The following is a 20,732-nucleotide window of genomic DNA, read 5'->3' as shown; positions in this document are numbered from 1 at the left end:
ATTCTCTCCCTAGTTACCCTTTTGTCCTTAATATATTTGTAAAAACCCTTTGGATTCTCCTTAATTCTATTTGCCAAAGCTATCTCATGTCCCCGTTTTGCCCTCCTGATTTCCCTCTTAAGTATACTTAAGTGAAGTGGGCGGCACGGTAAGTAAGTGAAGTGGGGGCACGGTGGCACAGTGGTTAGCACTGCTGCTTCACAGTGCCAGAGACCCGGGTTCAATTCCCGCCTCAGGTGACTGACTGTGTGGAGTTTGCACATTCTCCCCGTGTCTGCGTGGGTTTCCTCCGGGTGCTCCGGTTTCCTCCCACAGTCCAAAAATGTGCAGGTTAGGTGAATTGGCCATGCTAAATTGCCCGTAGTGTTAGGTGAAGGGGTAAATGTAGGGGAATGGGTCGGTGTGGACTTGTTGGGCCGAAGGGCCTGTTTCCACACTGTAAGTAATCTAATCTAATCTAATCTAATCTATACTCTTCTAAAGATTCATTCGATCTATCTTGTCTATACCTGATATATGCTTCCTTTTTCTTAACCGAACCCTTAATTTCTTTAGTCATCCAGCCTTCCCTTTCACCCTGACAGGAATATACTTTCTCTGGATTCTTGTTATCTCATTGTGACAAGGAGTATTCCTGATTCGATTGGTCCGTGGGTGCTGAGTTTCTACAGGAAATCCGTGGTGTCATGACAGAAGCTGAGGGTTCTTCTTACAATATGTTTCAGACCTTGAGTAGAAGAGTTGGGAGGTTATGTTGCAGCTGTACAGGACATTGATTAGGCCACTTTTGGAATATTGCATGCAATTCTGGAAGGATGTTGTGAAACCTGAAAGGGTTCAGAAAATATTTACAAGGATGTTGCCAGTGTTGGAGGATTTGAACGCTCAGGAGAGGCTGAATAGACTTGGGGCTGTTTTCCCTGGAGTGTCTTGGCTGAGGGTTGACCTTACAGAAGTTTATAAAATCATGAAAGGTATGAATAGGATAAATAGACAAGGTCTTTTCCCTGGGGTGGGGGTGGGGGGAGTCCAGAAGTAAAGGGCATAGTTTAGGGTGAGAGGGGAAAGATATAAAAGAGATCTGAGGGGCAACTTTTTCACACACAGGGTGGTGCTGTGTGGAATGAGCTGCCAGAGGAAGTGGTGAAGGCTGGTACAATGATAGCATTTACAAGGCATCTGGATGGGCATATGAATAGGAAGGGTTTAGAGGGATATGGGCCAAGTACTGGCAAATGGGACTACATTAGGTTAGGATATCTGGTCAGCATGGACAAGTTGGACCAAAGGGTCTGTTTCCCTGCTGTACATCTCTATGACTCTATGACCTGATACGACGGAAGGTCCAGGTGTGTTGGCTTTGTGAATCTTTGGATGGTAGTAGAAGTCTCCGCTGTGGGAAGTATGGCAGATGAGAGTGTGTAGGGTACTTGAAGGGCTGGTCAGTCTGTTTAGTTCACGGATATGTTCTCTGGTTGGATCAGCAAATAGTTGTCGGTAGTGTCCTGGTTCCTCAGTTATCTGTACAGGTCTTTGCTGTAGTCTGCTCTATTCTGTATAACAATGACTCCTTCTTTGTTGGTTTGATGACAATGTTCTGATTGGTCTTGAGAGCCCAATGGCCATGCATCATGGTCGAGTGATGTTTTGCATCCCCCATGCGTGTGGCTGATGAATCTGGAGCTTGTGTGTGTCCTGACGGTTTGAACATACATGTCGAGCTTCGGGCAGTAGCTCTGACTGAGTTCAGTGTAACTTCTCATGTTGCCATTCCAGCTCTCTGTCAACTCTTCCGGTCCAATTGCTGTCTCAGTGGACTCACTGCTGACATCTTGGGGTTTACGGAAGAATTCCCAGAGTCTCATTCTCCTGATGAATTCCTCTGTCTGTCACAAGACCAATGGGGTCCATTTTGGTGGTGGGGCAGAATATTACCAGACCTCAACTTCCCCATCTCAGTCACTTGTCTGGTCCTTCCCCCTCAGTTTACAACAGCCCGTACCACTTTAGCCTTCCGTCTTCTTTCTACCATTTTACTTTAGCCCTATAGCTGCTCATCTATCTTCCATTTCTGACTCTTTCAACCCAAACCCCCCTCACTAAAACATCTCAATCTCCTATTATTGCAATCACCAGCTTAAACTTTGCACTAAGTAGTCTTAGCATAGTCTTAACAAACTCCATGCCACTGCTTTAGTTCCCTCGAAATGGAAGATCACACCACTTGCCTAGTGCAAGGAAAATGCACATCAGTGCTGAGACACAGAGCAGGTATGGAATCTGAGGAAATATTCTTGGAGGACGTGGGCAGAAGTGAAGGAACAGTGAAGCCCTTGATTCCTACCCTCCCAGAATACACCAGCATGCAATTTATCTCTTCCTGTCCTGGTGCATTTTGCCTCTGACCTAGACAAATATTTTAGCTGTTTCTAATGGGAAAGAAGCCACAGGTTCTAGCAGCAGTGGAGTGAGATATCTGGTCTACAGAGCACGGCAGAAAAAATTATGAAACTTAAAAATGTCTGATCATTTGTTTCTCCTGAAGCAGTTCTCCACCAGTGCTTATTCTGACTGCTTGGTTAAGAGCCAGGCCAAATGAATGCATTGCTTCAACAGGGGTTCATTTTTGACAACTGAAGTAGATTGTTCACTTTGCTTAATTTTATATTTTTGTGGTTGCAATATATTATTTCTATAATCAATTTTGTCAAAGCCTCACTTTCTGTAGACAAGCTTAAGATATAGAGTCAAACAGCATGGAAACAGGCCCTTTGGCCCAAAATGGTCTATGCCGGCCAAAATGTCCATCCATGCCAACCCCCTTTCCCTGCACTTGACCCATATCCTTCTAAACCTTTCCTGTCCATATATTTGTCCAAATGCCTTTTAAATGTTGTTAATGTACTGCCTCAACCACTTCTGCTGACAGCTTATTCCATATACGTAACATTCTCTGTGTAAAAAAAAAAAGTTGCCCCTCAGATTCACTTTTTTTTTCCCTTTAACCTGAAATTGATGGCCGCTAGTCCTCAATTCCCCAACCCTGGGAAAAAGACTGCGTGCCTTCACCCTATCCATGCCGCTCATGACTTTATACACTTCTACAAGATCCCCCTTCACTCCTCTACACTCTAAAGAAAAAAAGTCCTAGCTTGTCCAACCTCTCCCTATAACTCAGACCCTTGGGTCCTGGCAGCATCCTTGTAAATTTCTTCTGCACTATTTCCAGTTTAATAACATCCTTCCTATAGCAAAGTGGCCAAACTGGAACACAGTGCTCCAAGTGCAGCCTCACTAATGCCCTGTATAACTGCAACACAACTTCTCAATTTCTATACTCAATATCCTGACGAATGAAGGCCAATGTGCCAAAAAACTTCTTCACTGCCCTGTCTACCTGTGACTCCACTTTCAGAGAACTGTGCACCTGAACACCAAGGTCCCTGTGTTCCACGACACTCCTTAAGGTCCTACCATTCACCATGAAACTCCTACCTTGATTTGACTTTCCAAAACGCAAGGCCTCACACTTACCTATATCAAACTCTATTTGCCATTTCTTGGCCCACTTCCCCAGCTGATCAAGGTCCTTCTGCAATTTCTGATAACCTTTCTCACTGTCCAAGATGCCGCCTATTTTAGTTTCATCTGCAAACTTACTAATCATGCCTTATATATTCTCATCCAAATCATTGATATAGATAACATACAGCAATGGGCCCAGCACCGATTCCTAAGGCACATCACTAGACACAGGCCTCCAGTTCAACAAGCATCCTTGCATTATTATCCTTTATTTCCTACCATCAGGCCAATTGTGTATCCAATTTGCCAGTTCCCCCTGAATTCCATGCGATCTAACCTTCCAGAGAAACCTACCATGTGGAACCTTATCAAAGGTCTTACTGAAATCCATATAGTCTACATCTACCGCCCTGCCCTCATCAACCTTCCTGGTCACTTCGTCCAAGAACTCTAACAAAGTTGTGTGCCATAGTCTCCTACGCACAAAACCATGCTGACTACTCCTAATCAAACCCTGTCTTTCCAAATGCATGTACATCTTATTCCTCAGAATCCTCTCAAGTAGCTTATCCGCCCCAGATGTTAAGCTTACTGGTCTATAGTTCTCAGGCTTTTCTTTGCAGTCCTCCTTGAATAAGGGCACAATATTCTCTACCCTCCAGTCTTCCAGGACCGTGGCTAATGATGCAAATCTATCATCCAGGCCCCCCTCAATTTCTTCTGTAGCCTCTCGATGTGAAGTGATTAAAGACTTAGACATGAAAATTATAATTCCCTGTCTGGCACTTTTATAGGATTTTAAGAATATGTTTTTCAAAGAGGGTACACATGAATAGATTTTCTTTTCTCAGCATTTTCATTTTTTATTATAAGGCTCATTCATTCTGTACGTAGTTCATGCAGAGAGAAGGCTTAAAATTAATTTTGGGGTGTGGCTGGGAGAGTTCTGTAGGGGAGAAATGGAGGTTTTCAAAACAAGAGGATATTGCGATGTTGCAATTTCACTGTTTTGATGTTGACAACCGAGTGGAACAGGATGGACAGAGTATTCAAGCATAAAAATGCAACAAACAGTAATGAAGGAAAAACAAAAGATAAAAAGGCAAAATTGATGATTCTTAACTTAAAAGCATTTAGTATTCAGAAGAAAATAAATTATTTAACAGGTCAAATAGAAGTAAATGGATTTGACCTTAATAACCGGTTACAAAAACATGGTCACAAGGAGATTGAAACTGGGAACTAAGTGTTCGTGGATATGTGACCTTTTGATGCACAAACAGGAAAGAAAGGGTGATGAGCTTTACTAGTACAAGGTGGAATAAATACAACAGCAAGAAATGACCTTAGGTAGGATGATGTAGAATCCATATGTGTAGAGGCAACAAATAACAATGGGAAGACAGAGCTAATGGGAGTAGTCTGTAAGCCTCTAACAGCAATTATTCTGTTGGAGCTGTTCTATAGGATCCAGAGAATAAATCATGAAAGAATGAGGACTTATAAAAAAAGGCAATATATTAGTCCTGGGTGACGTTAGATGACTTGTAGTTTGGGAAAATCAAATTGGTATAGGTAATCATAGAATCCCTACAGTGTGAAAATAGGTCATTTGGCCCAACCGACCCTCTGAAGAGTATCCCACCCAGACCTATTCCCCTACCCCTATTACTCTACATTTCCCCTCTCTAATGCACCTAACCTACACATCCTTGAACACTATGGACAATTTAGCATTCACCTAATCTGCACACATTTGGACTGTGGGAGGAAACCGAAGAACCCGGAGGAAACCTACGCAGACACTGGGAGGTGGGGGGAGGGGAAATGAGAAAGCTGGTGAAGTCCATATTGATGTCATGGGTTTGAAGGGTCCCAAGGCGGAAGATGAGGCGTTCTTCAACCCGGCTTTAGATGGTAGGGGAGTGGCAATGGAGGAGGCCCAGGACCTGCATGTCCTCTGCAGTGTGGGAGAGGGAGTTGAAGTGTTCAGCCACGGGGCGGTGGGGTTGGTTGATGCAGGTGTCCCGGAGATGTTCTCTGAAGTGCTCTGCAAATAGGCGTCCTGTCTCCCCAATTTAGAGAAGACTGCATCGGGAGCAATGGATGCAGTAAATGATGTGTGGAAGTGCAGGTAAAACTTTGATAGATGTGGAAGGCTCCTTTGGGGCTTTGGATGGAGATGAGGGAGGAGGTGTTGGCGCAGGTTTTGCAATTCTTGGTGGGGTTGAAGATGTGGATCCGGAGGGGTTCTGTCCTTGTTGCGCTGGGAGGGGTGGGTTTTGAGGGGGGAGGTGCGGGAAGTGGACGATATGCGTTGGAGGGCATCATCAACCACGTGGGATGGGAAATTGCAGTCTTTAAAGAAGGAGGCCATCTGGTATGCTCTGTGGTGGAACTGGTGTTCCTAGGAGCAGTGGTGGCGGAGAAATTGGGAATAAGGGATGGCGTTTTTACAGAAGGCAGGATGGGGGGGAACTATGGAGCTGGCTGGCAGCATCTGTGGAGAGAAATCAGTTAACGTTTCGAGTTCAGTGACCCTTTTTTTCAGAATAGGTCTGGTTGGAGAAATAAGAAGGCGACTTGATATATAAATAAAGAGAGACTTCACAATGCTTTGGTGCAGAGGGATATGCATTTGGTGCAGCAGGTAATAAGGTAAATGAATTTTGGCATTTATTGCTTAAGGAATGAAATAGGGAAGTGTTGCTGCAACAGTACAAGACATCAGTGAAACTGCATCCAGAATATTTACAAAGTTTTAATCGAGAATTATTTACATATTCAATTTCTTTTGTTACTGCGCACACTTTGAATTTGTCTTAAATATTTAATGTTACCTCTTTTCACTCTTCCTCTCAAAATGTGGGATTTAATACTTCTTGGTCTTAAATATCTCTTGTGATGTGTTTGGTCACTTGTCTGTATGTCACATGAAGTTTGTCATCTTCATTGTTAATTTTTAAATATTGTGTTTGCAATCTGAGAAACTATGCTCTGCATATCCTATTCATATATTAAAAAGAGCAGTGGGCTGAAACACCACTCTACGTATTTTCCACTCAAGAAAATAACTGGTCATAAAAATAACTACTCCCTGCTTTCTGTCCCTCAGTTAATTTTGTACCAACTCTACCTTTAATCTCCTTAATTTTGTCATCAACTTTATAACATTATCAAACACTTTTTTGAAAGTGCATATTCATAACAGCAAGTGTATTTCCTTCAACAACTATCTCATTACTTTCTCCAGGGAAATTTGCCAGTTCAGTTGTGGTCATGAGATTATATGCAGAAGATGCCACAATTTGATATCTAAGGATCTTCTTAAGGACTCATAACTGTCAATAGGGGAGCAAACTATTTACGTGTGCTTATCTTGAATCCATGCCCTCAGGCTACCAATGCATCTGGGTAATTGGAAATGGTTTCTCCTTATGTGGTCTAACAAAATCCTTCAAGGTTACAACAGTTGAATAATTTAATTTTTAATTAATTAAAATTGGCTGTGAAATTTTATAGGAAGACACAAACATATATTTTTCTATGAAAACAGAAAATTACTGACCTTCAATATGTTGTGATCTGGAACATAGAGCTGAGCTTTCCAGTTTTTTAGTTAAGGGTTTTTACGCATAAGATTCATGACGCGCGCTCCACCTTGGCCCATGCTGACTATTCTCACACAATATTTCACTTTTCGTCCCAGTGATTACACAACCAGCCACATTGGTGCCCATCCTAAGGAATTATGCAGCAGGAGAGCTGGAAGTGCTCTGCCCTGCCAAACCTTTGTTACATTATGCTGCTGGAGCCATATTTGGATTCCAGCTGCACACCACTTCAGACATTGCACACTCGGAACTGCTCTTCATTCTCTGGTCCTGCAACATTGTCCCCAAGGCTCAGACAAGGAAGTTAACTGTTTGGCTTGCCAACAGGCACTTTAAGGTGCTGCAAAAGAGGTGAGTGTTTCTTCATACTGATCGGCAAAGGAAGCCATGCCACCACACTGAGCCAAGATGGAGCTAGGCAGTGACCGAGGTCAGTGCAGTATCCCAGGTAAAAATCAATGCGCAGCAATGCATGAAGGCGTTCAGTTACCTGCAAGGGTAAGTGCTGCCATATTCACTCTGCTACCACACTCTCAGGGCCACCACTTATTTAAACCCTACCACAGCACATGCCTTCACCAGAGCTCATGGACTGCAACTCTCAATATTGCACGCATCATGCCCATATAATGACTCTAGGCGGACATGGATATTGCAGATGCTGGACATTAGAGTCAAGGTTAAAGTGGTGCGGGAAAAGCACAGCAGATCAGGCAGCATCCAAGGAGCAGGAAAATCGACGTTTCGGGCAAAAGTCCTTCATCAGGAAAGTCCACTATTCCAGGAGTCATTACAAATGTGCAAAAATTAAATCAAGCTATCTAAAGTCCCTGAATTATCTGACAAATGCACTCAAGTTAAAATAAAATTCTGTCCCGGTCTCTGTACTTAACTAGCTTTTGTAAATAAGATTGATTAATAAATGTGATGACTGAAAATAATTTTTGATAAAGGAATCACCATTTTTTCTCATTAATAGTGCCTTTAATGTCTGATTAAGGCTTTTACTTGAAGGAATCAAGTCTTTGCTAAATATTACAAGCTTAACTTTGATATATTTTCCAGAAGTGGTATCCCTGAGTGAAAGGTGATGTTTGATTTTAGGAACCAGAAGAGATCGTTTAGCCCCACAAAAATGTTCTGCCGTTTCATTAGATCATAGCTGAATTGTATCATAACATCATCTACCAGCCATGGAATTCTTAATATCCAAGCCTTACAAAAGTCTATTAATCACATGTTAAAATGTTAAATTAACCTTGCCTCAACAGTTTGTTTCTTCAAAAATATACTTCCTAATATCATGGTTTAACTATAATTTTAAGGTTATATTTCCTTGCTCTGAACTCCAGAGGAAACAGTTCTGCTTTATCAACTCAATAAGGTTCTTTAAACATCTTAAACAGTTCAACTGCATCGCCCAAAGTCTTCTGTGCTCAAGCAAATATAAGCTTAGATGACTTTTCTTGTTTGTTCTATTTCCTGTCCTTAATTGCGATGCTTGTACAAGTGAGTATAGTGCCAGGTAATGAAGAGCAAACTGTAGTTCGGACATATGTTACAGCAGGGCCGTTAGCACAGGGATGACTAAATCCCTTCTTATCGGACATTAATGCACTAGTTAAGCATTTTGGACACCCAGCTTTGATGATTTTTTTCTCTTACCAACTCTCAAATTATATGATAATGCCTCCCTTAAAGGAAGGATTTCATATGACGACATTATATACAGTTGTCTTATAATGCCATAGTTTGGTTCCCGAGCAATCTCATTTTATAAGAAAATCGTGCAATATCAACCCCAATTAAATGAATGGGGCCAGAATCATGTTATAGTTAATACAGGTAAGGAAAGTTCATGTTCTACAAATATTGATCTAAATTCAGCAATGCTGTTATAGCTAATTTGTGTTGTAGAAAAACGTGCTATAGGAGAATCACCTGTATGCAATGGCTTTAGTAATTGAAGCTCAACATGTATAAGAATTGGGATAGAGTGGTGCTGGAAAAATACAGCAGGTCAGGCAGCATCCGAGGAGCATGTATAAGAATTGAACAATTCTAAATATCTATAAAACTATTTACTTAAGCTCATAATCTAAACATGTTAATATTTGGTAGCATACAATTTGCAGCAGCTCTTAATTTGACTAAATTCTTTCAAAGGTTATCAACTTGGATTCCATAATTGTCGACTTGGAAGGTGGTGTGCTGAGAACAGAAGTTCGTCAACAAGAATATTCCTATATTCTTCACCTGGGTATGTAGAAGGTTCTTTGCTGTTGGCCAAACAGTTCAATGGAGATAGCTTACTTTTTTCTCTTTTGTGCAAAAAAAAGTCTATTTGTTCTTAAAATCAAATTGTCAGTCTTGTGTGCTTATGTTTAAGTAAAGACTGTCCCATTAAATTATAAATAATACAAATTAGGATCTGTCACACCAGATTTAATTCTGGGATCTGACTTGTCCAGTCATGATATTAGCAGGGATAACACAATTAATACATGTTTTGGTTCAATGTGTTACTCTGTACTTATTCAGCCAACTGGAGCCTTTGTTCACTCTAAAAGGACATCAAGTTCTTACTGTCTGTTTGTTATTTGTATAGATTCCTGATTTATTGTTATTTATATTTTGAAATGGTTTTTGATACTAACAAATACCATTTTTTTGTGTAGAACTATGTCATGAAGTCCAAGAGGCAATTTCTGGTATGTAGAATTGGCTACTTTCAGAGAATAATGAAATTATAATTCACTATTATACCTGTTCACTGATGAATTTCTTATTAATACGAGATGATATTTTTGCATTTATTTCCTTAAACTGTAATTGTATGTTTACGTCAATATCTCATTAAATATCCTATTAATCGGAATCTAGGAAAATGCATCAATAATATATAATTGCGTTTTAGAATCTCTGATTTTTCACCTGAAATGGCAGGACAATTTTCCAGGTTCATGATACTGACTTGATTTTCATTGTGCCAACATGTTCAAACTTTAAGTGTGGATATATTCTGATTGTGAAAAATTAGCCTTAGAATCATCCTTGACAAAAAGATGTATGCTTAGTACAATGACAATCTTTTCTCCAGCTTAACATTGTTTTGGCAATTTAATGTAAAACTTCTGTATTGTTCTTAATTAATTTGTACCATTTCTGGTTAATTAGAAATAAATTGCAATTTTTTTTAGTTCACTGTACCAGTAAGGTGGGAAAAATAGAACTGAATCTGAAAAAGCATAACAGTATAATTTGGAATGATCTTGGCTATCCTCAGGAGCTTCATAACTCATACAAAAGGAAGACAGATCGAGGTACGAATATGTATGTGTCTGTCATTTGAGTTATGTGTTGAAAGATTTCTTTTTCTTCTGAAAGATTTGTTGTGATCGGAGTAAAGATATAAAATGCTAGGTTGTCAGGAAACCATTCTGTAGGACATGCTTAGGAACGTTAGCATGATATTCCAGAAAGGTGGATCCCATCTCCCACATTGAATAGAATCATACTTTCTATGTTACTGGGAGAAAGTGAGGACTGCAGATGCTGGAGATCAGAGCTTAAAAATGTGTTGCTGGAAAAGCACAGCAGGTCAGGCAGCATCAAAGGAGCAGGAGAATCGACGTTTCGGGCATAATTCCTGAAGAAGGGCTTATGCCCGAAATGTCGATTTCTATGTTACTGTGCCATTTGCTTTGGAAATAGTGGTGCTCTGACGATCAGCTTTCAAAGCTCACTCGATTAAAAATTGATACAGAGTTACGGTCTTGCAACAGAAGGGCTCCTGCAATCCACATGCAGAGTAGGGAACTAGGATAGAAGGCAGGTCTCGTTCCAAAAAGAGTAAATGACTGCTTGGAAAGAAAACTTTGGCCTATGTCAACCTGTCACTAAGTCAACTTCACCATTTACTCAAAACCTTTTATCTGAAATTGGTAAATAAACCTGTGGTTGCTTAAACATGGAATTGCATGACGTACACAAGTTGCTCTGCATGTCTTCCACAGCATGTAGTTATCCATCAGTTTGTGACAGTTGTTATGTAGTAAAGCGTTCTGATCACATGCAGGTTTGTAGAAGCATATATAAACATTTCATTTGTATCGGTCCAATAGTATAAATTATGGGGAAAACAATCAAAATTGTAAATTTAAGTCATTTGTTAACATTTTTTAAATGTCTTTTTCTCCCTTCCAATTCCTTACCCTAGGTCTTTTTTACAGGAAATGCACCCTACTGTCAAAGACAGATGTGTCGCATGACACTAGATTATTGTGCTTTCAGCTACCTCCTGGGTGTTATTTGACAATATCGATTGGACAGCATGTCTATCTCAAAAGTAACATTCAAGGTACAACAATATAGTTATATATGCTCATTATTGCTAAGAGCACTTGACTAGCAAAACAATATTTACACGAGTTAACAGAATTAATTTGTTTTTTTTGTAATATCTAAGGGGCAATGATTAAACATGAAGGGGTGTTTGTTGAATAATTTCCTAATTATTAGGTTTCCTTTTAACAAAAAATCTACCAATGAGTGATTGTGCGACTGGGAGGATGTGGATTCTTGTGCTTTCTACTCAAGGGGAATTATCGACAGAAAAATTTTGCTGAGGGATTTTTGGTTTTAATTGAAGATTTTCCAAACAATTAGATCAATAATGCTGTTAATTCGTGAGCAGTTCACAAATGGGTACTCTTAGAATAACTGAGCTTTTGTAGGGCAATGTAGTGATGACATTCCAAGTGTAGTACATTTTTATTTTTCTCACTTTAGGCTGACTTAGGCTGGTGCATTATTTTGGCTGGTGAGTTTCCCTAACTTTCCATCTTAAATGCTTGAATCTGGGATCACAGCCGAGTCAAACTGGTATCCATGCAATTCCATCAAAAGGCACTGATTAGTGATCAGAACTAAGAATGGGCATCATTCATTCCCTCAACCTCAAGAAACCATGGACAAATATAATCCACACTGCAGTTGTCAAAGCACAGTAAAGAATTCAGAATATTCTGTTTTGTAAGGCCTAGTGATAGAAAACTTAACCCATTTGCAAGTGGACAATACAGTTTGTTCTACTTGGTTTCAATTTCTTAGTAGGGCCGTGATTTTGTTATATTACATTTCATTCTCCTGTTTCCCCAGATGTCGAAGTAGTTAGGCCTTATACACCTGTGCTGCCAACCTTGTATGTAGATCCAAAGGATAATGGTCTTTCTTGTACAAATATCTACTTAATGGTCAAAATCTATCCTGATGGATTGCTAACACCACTAATTGACAGGCTTCAAATTGGTAAGAGAATGAATTTTCATTTTAGTGTGTGATCCTATTGTTCTGCCTTTAAGTTAGATGCTGACTAATTGTGTTAGTTTTTCTTTGTAAAATCTTTGTATTTAGCATAATGAGGTTGCAACTTAGACTGCATCATAAAAGTTGTATTCTGTGAATTGATTGAGATTGATTAGTGAGCTCAGAGACAGATGGTAATGAATGTACTGAAGTGAGAACAAATACAAGTATGTAGAGATGTACTTTGATATAATAAGTTAAAGCATGTTATACAATCTGAAAGTAACTATGGGCTATAAACATTTCAATGCTTTGCATAAAGATCCTTGCTAAAATCAGTCACAAGTGTTGCGTTAAATAGAATTGACACTTGGTCCAAGAAAGTTTTTAAAATTCCTCAGAGAGTTCTTCTGACAGTTCAGGATCATGAATCTTTGTGTTTACTGACTAGATACAATGTACGTGGAACTGAAATCCCAGCATCATATTCATCATAGCATGGTAAGAGCTCACAAGCCTGCTACGCCATTCCATATAATGACTTCCTCCAGCTAAATGCTGGGTACCCAAGCTATTCCCATACATCTTGATGTCATTATTATCTAGAAATCTATCAATATCTGTCTTGAACGTGCTCAGTGACTGAGCTTTGTTGGTACTCATGTCCCCATATCCTCTTGTTATACAACTATATATACTATTAGCCTTCTTAATTGCTTGTTACACCTTCATGTTAACTTTTAATAGCTTACAAAGAAGGACATCTAGGTCCATTTGGACATCCAACACTTGCCAATCTCTCTCCATTTAAGAATAATCTGTATTTGTTCCTCCTACCAAGCTGGATAATCTCATCTAATATTTAATCTGCCAGGCTGCTGACCACTCTCTCAGCTTGTCCAAATTTCCTTGACACTTAACAAAAACAGAAATTGCTGCAAAAACTCATAAGATGTGGCAGCATCTGTGGAGAGAAAGCAGAGTTAATGTTTCGAGTCCAGTGACTCTTCTTGAGAAGTGATTGTAGCGTTGAAAAGGTTGGTATATGTGATACAACTGTCCACAAATGAGTTGTTGATCAAGTGGGATCAGTGCTGGGGTCTATTGCTTTTCGTCATTTATAGAAATGATTTGGATGTGAACATATGAGGTATGGTTAGTAAGTTTGCAGATGACACTAAAATTGGAGGTCTGGTGGAGAGCGAAGAAGGTTGCCTCAGAGTACGATGGGATCTTGATCAAATGGGTCGAAGAGTGGCAGATTGAGTTTAATTTAGATAAATATGAGGTGCTGCATTTTGGAAGGGCAAATCAGGGCCGTACTTATGCACTTAATGGTAAGGTCCTGTGGAGTGTTGCGGAAGAAAGAGACCTTGGAGTGTAGGTTCATAGTTCCTTGCAAGTGGAGTTAAAGGTGGATAGGATAGTGAAGAAGGTATTTGGTATGCTTGCCTTTATTGATCAGTACATTGTGTGCAGGAGTTGGGAGGTCATGTTGGAGCTGTACAGGCCACTTTTGATTACTGCGTTCAGTTCTGGTCTCCTTCCAATTGGAAAGGTGTTGTTAAACTTGAAAGGGTTCAGAAAAGATTTACAAGGATGTTGTCGGGGTTGGAGGATTTAAGCTCTAGGGAGAGGCTGAATAGACTGGGACTATTTTCCTTGGAGCGTCAGAAAATGAGGGGTGACCACAGAGGTTTATAAAATCATGAGAGGCATGGACAGGGTAAATAGGAAAGATCTTTTCCCTGGGGTGGGGGAAGCTAAAACTGGCAGGCATAGGTCTAGGGTAAGAGGGGAAAGATTTAAAAGGGACATACGGGGAAAACATTTTGATTCAGAAGGTGGTGTGTGTATGGAATGAGCTGCCAGAGGAAGTGATGGAGGCTGGTACAATTACAACATTTAAAAGGCATCTGGATGGGTATATTAATAGGAAGGGTTTAGAGGGATATGGGTCAAGTGCTGGCGAATGGGACTAGATTAATTAAGGATATATGGACGAGTTGGACCCAAGGGTCTGTTTCTGTGCTGTATATCTCTGACTCTATGATTGGTCAGAAGATGGAAAATGAGGTGAAGAACTCAGCTTGAAATATAATGTGGGAAAATTATCTGCTTTGCCAAGAATAATAGAGGAGCTGGATATTGTTTAAACGTAAAGAACTGCAGAAACCTTAAGAAAAGAGAGATTGTGAGTCCTCATACATACATCTCAAAGGCGTAGGATAGTCAATAGGGAAGGAAAATGGAATGTTGGTGGGTATTTCAAAGGGAGTGGATTATAAAAATAAGAACGTCTTGCTAAAACTGTACAATGCACTAGTCAGAACATAGCTGAATACTGTGATCAGTTTTAGTCCCCTAATCTCGGGAAAGATATGCTATTATTGGAAGCAGTGCAGAGAAGGCTCACTAGATTGATGATGGGTATGGATGGGTTTTCTTATGAGCCGACTGCCTGTACTCATTTGGAGTTTAGATAAACGAGAGGTCACCTCATTAAAACATAAAAGATTCTTAGAGGACTTCACAGGGTAGATGAAGAGATGTTGTCTTCCTTTGAGGGGTATGTAGGACCAGAGGGCATAATCTCAGAATAAGGGTTTGCCAATTTAAAACAGAGGTAAGGAGGAATTTATTTTCACCGACGGTAATGTATCTCTGGAATTCTTTATCACAGAAAGCTGGAGAGATTGGGTTGCTATGTATGTCCAAGGCTAATAGAGATTTCTAATCAGTAAGGGAATCGAGGGTAAAAGTCAATGAAGTGTGGCGCAGGAAAAGGCACAGCAGGTCAGGCAGCATCTGAGGAGCAAGACAGAGTTGAACCCTTCATCAGGACCAGGGGAGGGGGAGTGGGACTGAGAAATAATAAAGGGTTATGCCAGAAACATCGACTCTCTTACTCCTCAGATGCTGCCTGACCTGCTGTGCCTTTTCCAGTGCCACACTTTATCTGACTCTCCAACATCTGCAGTCCTCACTATCTCCTAATCTTTGGTAATAGAGAAAGGCAGAAAAGTGAAATTGAGGATTATCAGTTCAGCCATGATCTCTTTGAATAGTGGAGCAGACTTCTTGTCTTGAATGTAAATAGCAAGAGTTTCCACTGGTTTCTGAAACTAGAAAAAGTGTTGGTCCTTTAGAGAGTCAGAATGGAACATTAACAGTAGCTAATAAAGATATAATAAATGAAATAAACAAACAATGCTCTTATAGAGAATACAAAAAACATCCCATTAATATTGCTGATAACATGCATTTGTCATAGCTTTTCATTTTGCACTTATCGAGTCAATTTACAAGAATACTAATTTAAAAAGAAAACAACAATTATGTGATATGAGGAGATTGCCAATTGGTTGGCATGTGGACTCTGGTAGAGGTGTAACCTTTACGTTTTCCCTCATTTTGGTACTTTTTCTGAATTGTCCTTATGAGTGCAAGAAGAAGAGTTGCCAATATGTGTCATCCTTTGCAAAAGTCTCAAACTTTGTACTACCAAATGATGATCCTCGTAATAGTTTGAAATCAGGAGATAGAGGGATGGGAAGAATTTGTCAGTCATCATTTTGTAGGGTACAGGGAATAAACTAACTTGCGACTATCGAAAGTCGGGCCTTACAGGATATTCAGCGAGGTAGGCAGGCTTTAGAAGCCTCCTGCCGCCCTATGAAGTGGGACAGGTACAGCCACAAAGGTGAGTCAGAAGATCAGGACACTTTAGAAAAATACATTCTGGGGTTTTGGAGAACATCCACGTGCCAATGGAGGCACGTTAACTTTGAGGAAGATCAATAAGGGAGGGCTTAGAGGCAGTGGTACCACTCCAAAATCATATTTTGTAAAGTCATCAACCTGTTGTCAGCACTTATAAAGAATGATTGTGTTGGGGCACGGGTGGAAGGCTGCCATTTGTTTATGAATTCCAATGCAGATCCTTGAGTAGATCAATTCTGGTGCCATCCTATCCTTGGTTCCCATCTTAGATCCACAGTTGAGATAGCAGACCTGTTGCTGGCACAAATTGAGGCCTTCCAGCAAGAAAATCCCATTTCCAGGCAGCGTGTGACAGAGGCAGGGAAACGATGCAAATTTGTTCACACCTCTCCGTTCCAGCCTCTGAAAACAAAACCTGGCTTGACAGTATCAGAGAAGCCACTCCAAGTCCCTCCAAGCCACTCACCATCCTGACTTGAAAATATATTGCCTTTCCTTCACTGGCACTAGTTCAAAATTCTGAAAATCCCTCCCCAGTGGCATTGTGGGTCAACCCACAGCACATGGACTGCAGTGGTTCAAGAAGGCAGTTCACTACCACCTTCTCAAGAGCAAAGAGGGTAATAAAAAATTCTGGCCTGTCAGCACTTCCATGTCCCACAAATGAATAACTAAGTACTTGTAATAGTTTTGTTTGGAATTTTTCATTTTTTTCAATTCCATGTAATAAACAAATTAAGTAGGTACAGCAATTATGTGATTAATTCGAAAGATTAATTGTGATTAAACTTTAACAGAGAAATTAATCATAATTAGTTCTTTAATGAGGTAGCTTTATCTTAAAAGGCATAACATTGCTAGTTATTTCTAAATTAACAATATATTATTTTGATAATACTTTTCCTCATTAATTTGTTGCTGTATTTTATCTGAAGGAGACTGTATATCTGTGAGTAGCCCAGAAGGTAACTTCAAACAATCACAACTTGAAGGAATAACTGAGCTCATTCTATTGGCCGCTGGTACAGGCTTCACTCCAATGATTAAACTGATAAACTTTGCTTTGAAAATTCCTTCTTTCAGGTAAATTGTATCATTTTGATTTCTAGATTAAGTTAAAGTGTAATTAATTTCAGGTACTCCAGAATGCTGCCTCTGCATGTTTCATTTTGTTCAGACCAATCTACATTAATGTGATGTTATACTTGTGAGATTGAAATCCAGTGTAATGTTATATTATCATTTGGAAATCTGACAGGGTGTCTTCTTTTTATTTGCTTATGGCATATGGGTGTTGCTGTTCGGCCAGCATTTATTGCCCTGTCGAGTTGTGCTGGAGAAAGTGGCATTGGGCCATCTTGAGCTGCTGCTATTCTTGGTGTATGTGTTTGGTGGAGAGTTCAAGGATTTTGACCCTATAACAATAGGGGAGGGAATAGAGATATAGTTTCAAGTCAGGATGATGTGCGGCCAAGAGGGCAGCTTGCAGTTGGTGGGGTTCTCATGCTTCTGCTGCTCTTATTCTTTTAGATAGTAGAGTTGGGGGTTTAGAAGATGCTGACAAAGGAGCCTTGGTGATTATTGCAGAGCATCTTGTGGGCTCATAATTATAAATACAAAATTAGAAATTAGAGTGAATTAAAAAAATGACCTTTAGCTAAATCTAAGTTAAAGAGGAGGTGAGTTATTCACTGCAGAATTCCTAGCTCTGATCTAGTATTTAAATGACGTCCAATTCAATTACTTGTCAATGGTATCCCCCAGGATGTTGCATACGGAAGCTGAATCTAGTTCATCACCATATTCCTAAACAATGTGAAGACAACATATTCTAACCAGTAGAGAGCAGAAGGAATTTGTTGCTTTTGGATTTTTGGTTTTCACTTTCTTACATGCTTGGTTTGTACACTTGGCCACACACTCTCACTAGGCAAAATCCTCATGACCTGTCCAACCTGCCAATCTTCTTTCCCACCTATCCGCTCCACCCTCCTCTCTGACCTATCACCTTCATCCCCACCGCCATCCGCCTATTGTACTCTTGGCTACCTTCTCCCCAGCTACACCCCTCTCCCATTTATCTCTCCACCCGGAGACTCCCTGTCTTCATTCCTGATGAAGGACTTTTGCCCGGAATGTCGATTTTCCTGCTCCTCAGATGCTGCCTGACCTGCTGTGTTTTTCTAGCAGCACTCTAATCCGCACACTCTCACTCTCTATTTGACTCCTATTTCATCTGCTTGTTCCCTCTCGAATTCTCTTCTTTGCCATTTCGTGGTTTCTCTTTCTCATGTGGGGAACAAAACGGCCATCCAAGTGTGACAATTTTGGATGCCTGAAGCAAGAATACCGAATTGAACAAGTTAGTTTCTGTATAATTAAAAGCTGCTTTGGAGAAGGGAATATTGGTTTGAGGCATAAAATTAACATCATTGCAAACGAAAAAGTGAAAAAGAATTCTGCAGACCAATTCGCAGGCACAGTGTATAGCCAGAAATAAGCTGTCAAATCACTTACCAGCCTGATGGAGAATGTTTGTGAACATGAATGTGGCAGCACATTAAAGAATGCCCGGAACAGGTTGAAGGAACACAACAGTAACAGTGTTGAGTGTAAGAACATTGTAGAGTATAAAGTTGCAGAATGTATAAATTAGGAGTGGTGCAATCAAGCATTAGAAATGAACAAATGAGATATTGGAGTTTTTAATTTGTTAATGGGCCGTGGGTCTTCCTGACAAGGCCAATATTTATTGCCCATTCTGAATTACACTTGAGGAGTTAGTGATTTGCCGCCTTAAATTGCTACAGATGTATAGGTGGTTTTAGGATTTTTGCCTTGTGATGCATAGACCCAAAACAGGATAGTGTTCTGCTACCCTTATCCTAGTCACAGGTTGGAGGCAAAGCAAGTTGCTGCAATGCATTTATACCTGGAACATAATGCTGTCGCTGTGCACTGGTGAATGCTTGAGGTGATGAAAGGTGGTCAGTCAAGTAGGCCTCATCTTCCCAGATGGGGCTAAACTTCTTGTGCCTTGTAGGTGGTAAACAGGTTTCAGGTGGTCAGGAAGCAAGTTAATCGATTCAGAATTGATATCTTTTAACCTGCAGTTCCCTGAAGTGTCAGAGGTTGAGGGGTAACCTTATAGTGGTTTATAAAATTATGAAGGATAATTGATAGGGTAAATAGACAAGGTCTTCACTGAGGTGTGTGTGGGGGGGAGGTGGGGGGGAGGGGGGGGGTCCAGAGCTAGAGGACATAGGTTTAGGGTGAGAGGGGAAAGATTTAAAAGGGATCTAAGGGGCAACTTTTTGACACAGAAGGTAATGCATGTATGGAATGAGCTGCCAGAGGAAGTGGTGAAGGCTGGTACAATTACAATGTTTAAAAGGCATCTGGATGGGTATGTGAATAGGAAGGGTTTAGAGGGATATAGGCCAAGTGCTGGAAAATGAGACTAGATTAATTTAGAATATCTGGTCAGTATGGACGAGTTGGACTGAAGTGTTTGGTTCCATTCTTTGCATCTCTATGACTGATTCCAGTAAATTTCTGGTCACTGGTGGCCCCAGGATGTTGACAGTTGGGAGTTCAGACATGGTAGTCAGAGTAAATCTGATCAGCTGGATTGTGATCTCACATGAAAAGGCTAAAGTAGGTCATCAGCATTTCAGTCTGAAGATGATTGCAAAATATGCTGCCTTGTCTTTTGTACCAATGAGCTGGTCTCCACCATCATTGAGGGTGAAAAACCCCTTCTCCAGCTTTGTTGTTCAATGGCCCAATGTTATTTTAGACTGGATACAGCAGGACTTCAGAGATTTTGCCTGATCTGTTGTTTGCAGTATCATTTGGTTATTTTTGTTGCATACTACTTTTGCAGTTTTGCATCTGTGTAATCTTAACTTGTAAATTTATTCGGTTGGCACCTGCTGCTCCTGACTGAAACAGAATTGATGCCCCTAGTTTACTGGTCATGGCAGCGTGAAGACTTTTATGGGCCATTGGGTTATAGATATAGTTGAAACGATTCTGCTGCTGCTGCTGCTGCTGGCTCTCAATGTATACTGGATGCTTGGTTTTGTGCAATTAGAGCTGTTCTGAATCTTTCATTTTGCACAACGCAATGACGATATCCTCAACATGAAAGCAGGACGAACTTTAGTTTGAATCATTGAAAATAATAATTCTCATCTTAAATGATAAAGGTTACTATTTCTGTTAATGTCCTGCAGCTTTCTTCTGATTCTATTAACCCTGTTGCTTGAATGATCCTGAGCTGCAAATTGTTCCTGGTTTTCTAAGAAGCAGCAGAATTTAAAAGAAGGACTCATTAAAACGAAGTGCAAAGTACTGCAGAAATCTGACATAAAGCCATATAATGTTGGAAACATTTAGCAGGTCATGCAAAATCCTTTCAAAGGGATAGTTAACTGTTCAGATAGATGGCCGTCAATCTGAACCAACTGTATTTCAAAATTTTAATCATAGTTTGACCCATGCAAGGAATATCTTTTAAATTCAAAGCTGCAACACAATTTCACACAGCCACAGGTTTTT

General features: G+C 40.2%; 1 protein-coding gene across 4 annotated transcripts in view; it reads left to right on the top strand.

Moving 5' to 3' along the window:
• LOC122548401 (cytochrome b5 reductase 4) overlaps positions 1-20,732 on the top strand; it is a 106,789-nt gene that overhangs the window by 55,131 nt on the left and 30,926 nt on the right. For 3 of the 4 annotated variants that reach the window (XM_043687000.1, XM_043687002.1, XM_043687004.1), the window contains 6 exons: positions 9,306-9,399; positions 9,818-9,850; positions 10,340-10,462; positions 11,359-11,499; positions 12,300-12,449; positions 17,105-17,252. In XM_043687000.1, coding sequence (XP_043542935.1) covers positions 9,306-9,399; positions 9,818-9,850; positions 10,340-10,462; positions 11,359-11,499; positions 12,300-12,449; positions 17,105-17,252 — 689 coding nt within the window. The remainder of the gene's footprint in view (positions 1-9,305; positions 9,400-9,817; positions 9,851-10,339; positions 10,463-11,358; positions 11,500-12,299; positions 12,450-17,104; positions 17,253-20,732) is intronic. The other variant, XM_043687003.1, reaches the window with a different exon arrangement.

Source organism: Chiloscyllium plagiosum, chromosome 3, assembly GCF_004010195.1.
Source record: "Chiloscyllium plagiosum isolate BGI_BamShark_2017 chromosome 3, ASM401019v2, whole genome shotgun sequence".
Classification (NCBI taxonomy): Eukaryota; Metazoa; Chordata; class Chondrichthyes; order Orectolobiformes; family Hemiscylliidae; genus Chiloscyllium; species Chiloscyllium plagiosum.
Note: the sequence above shows the minus strand (reverse complement) of the source record. Positions and strands in the feature narration are given on the sequence as shown.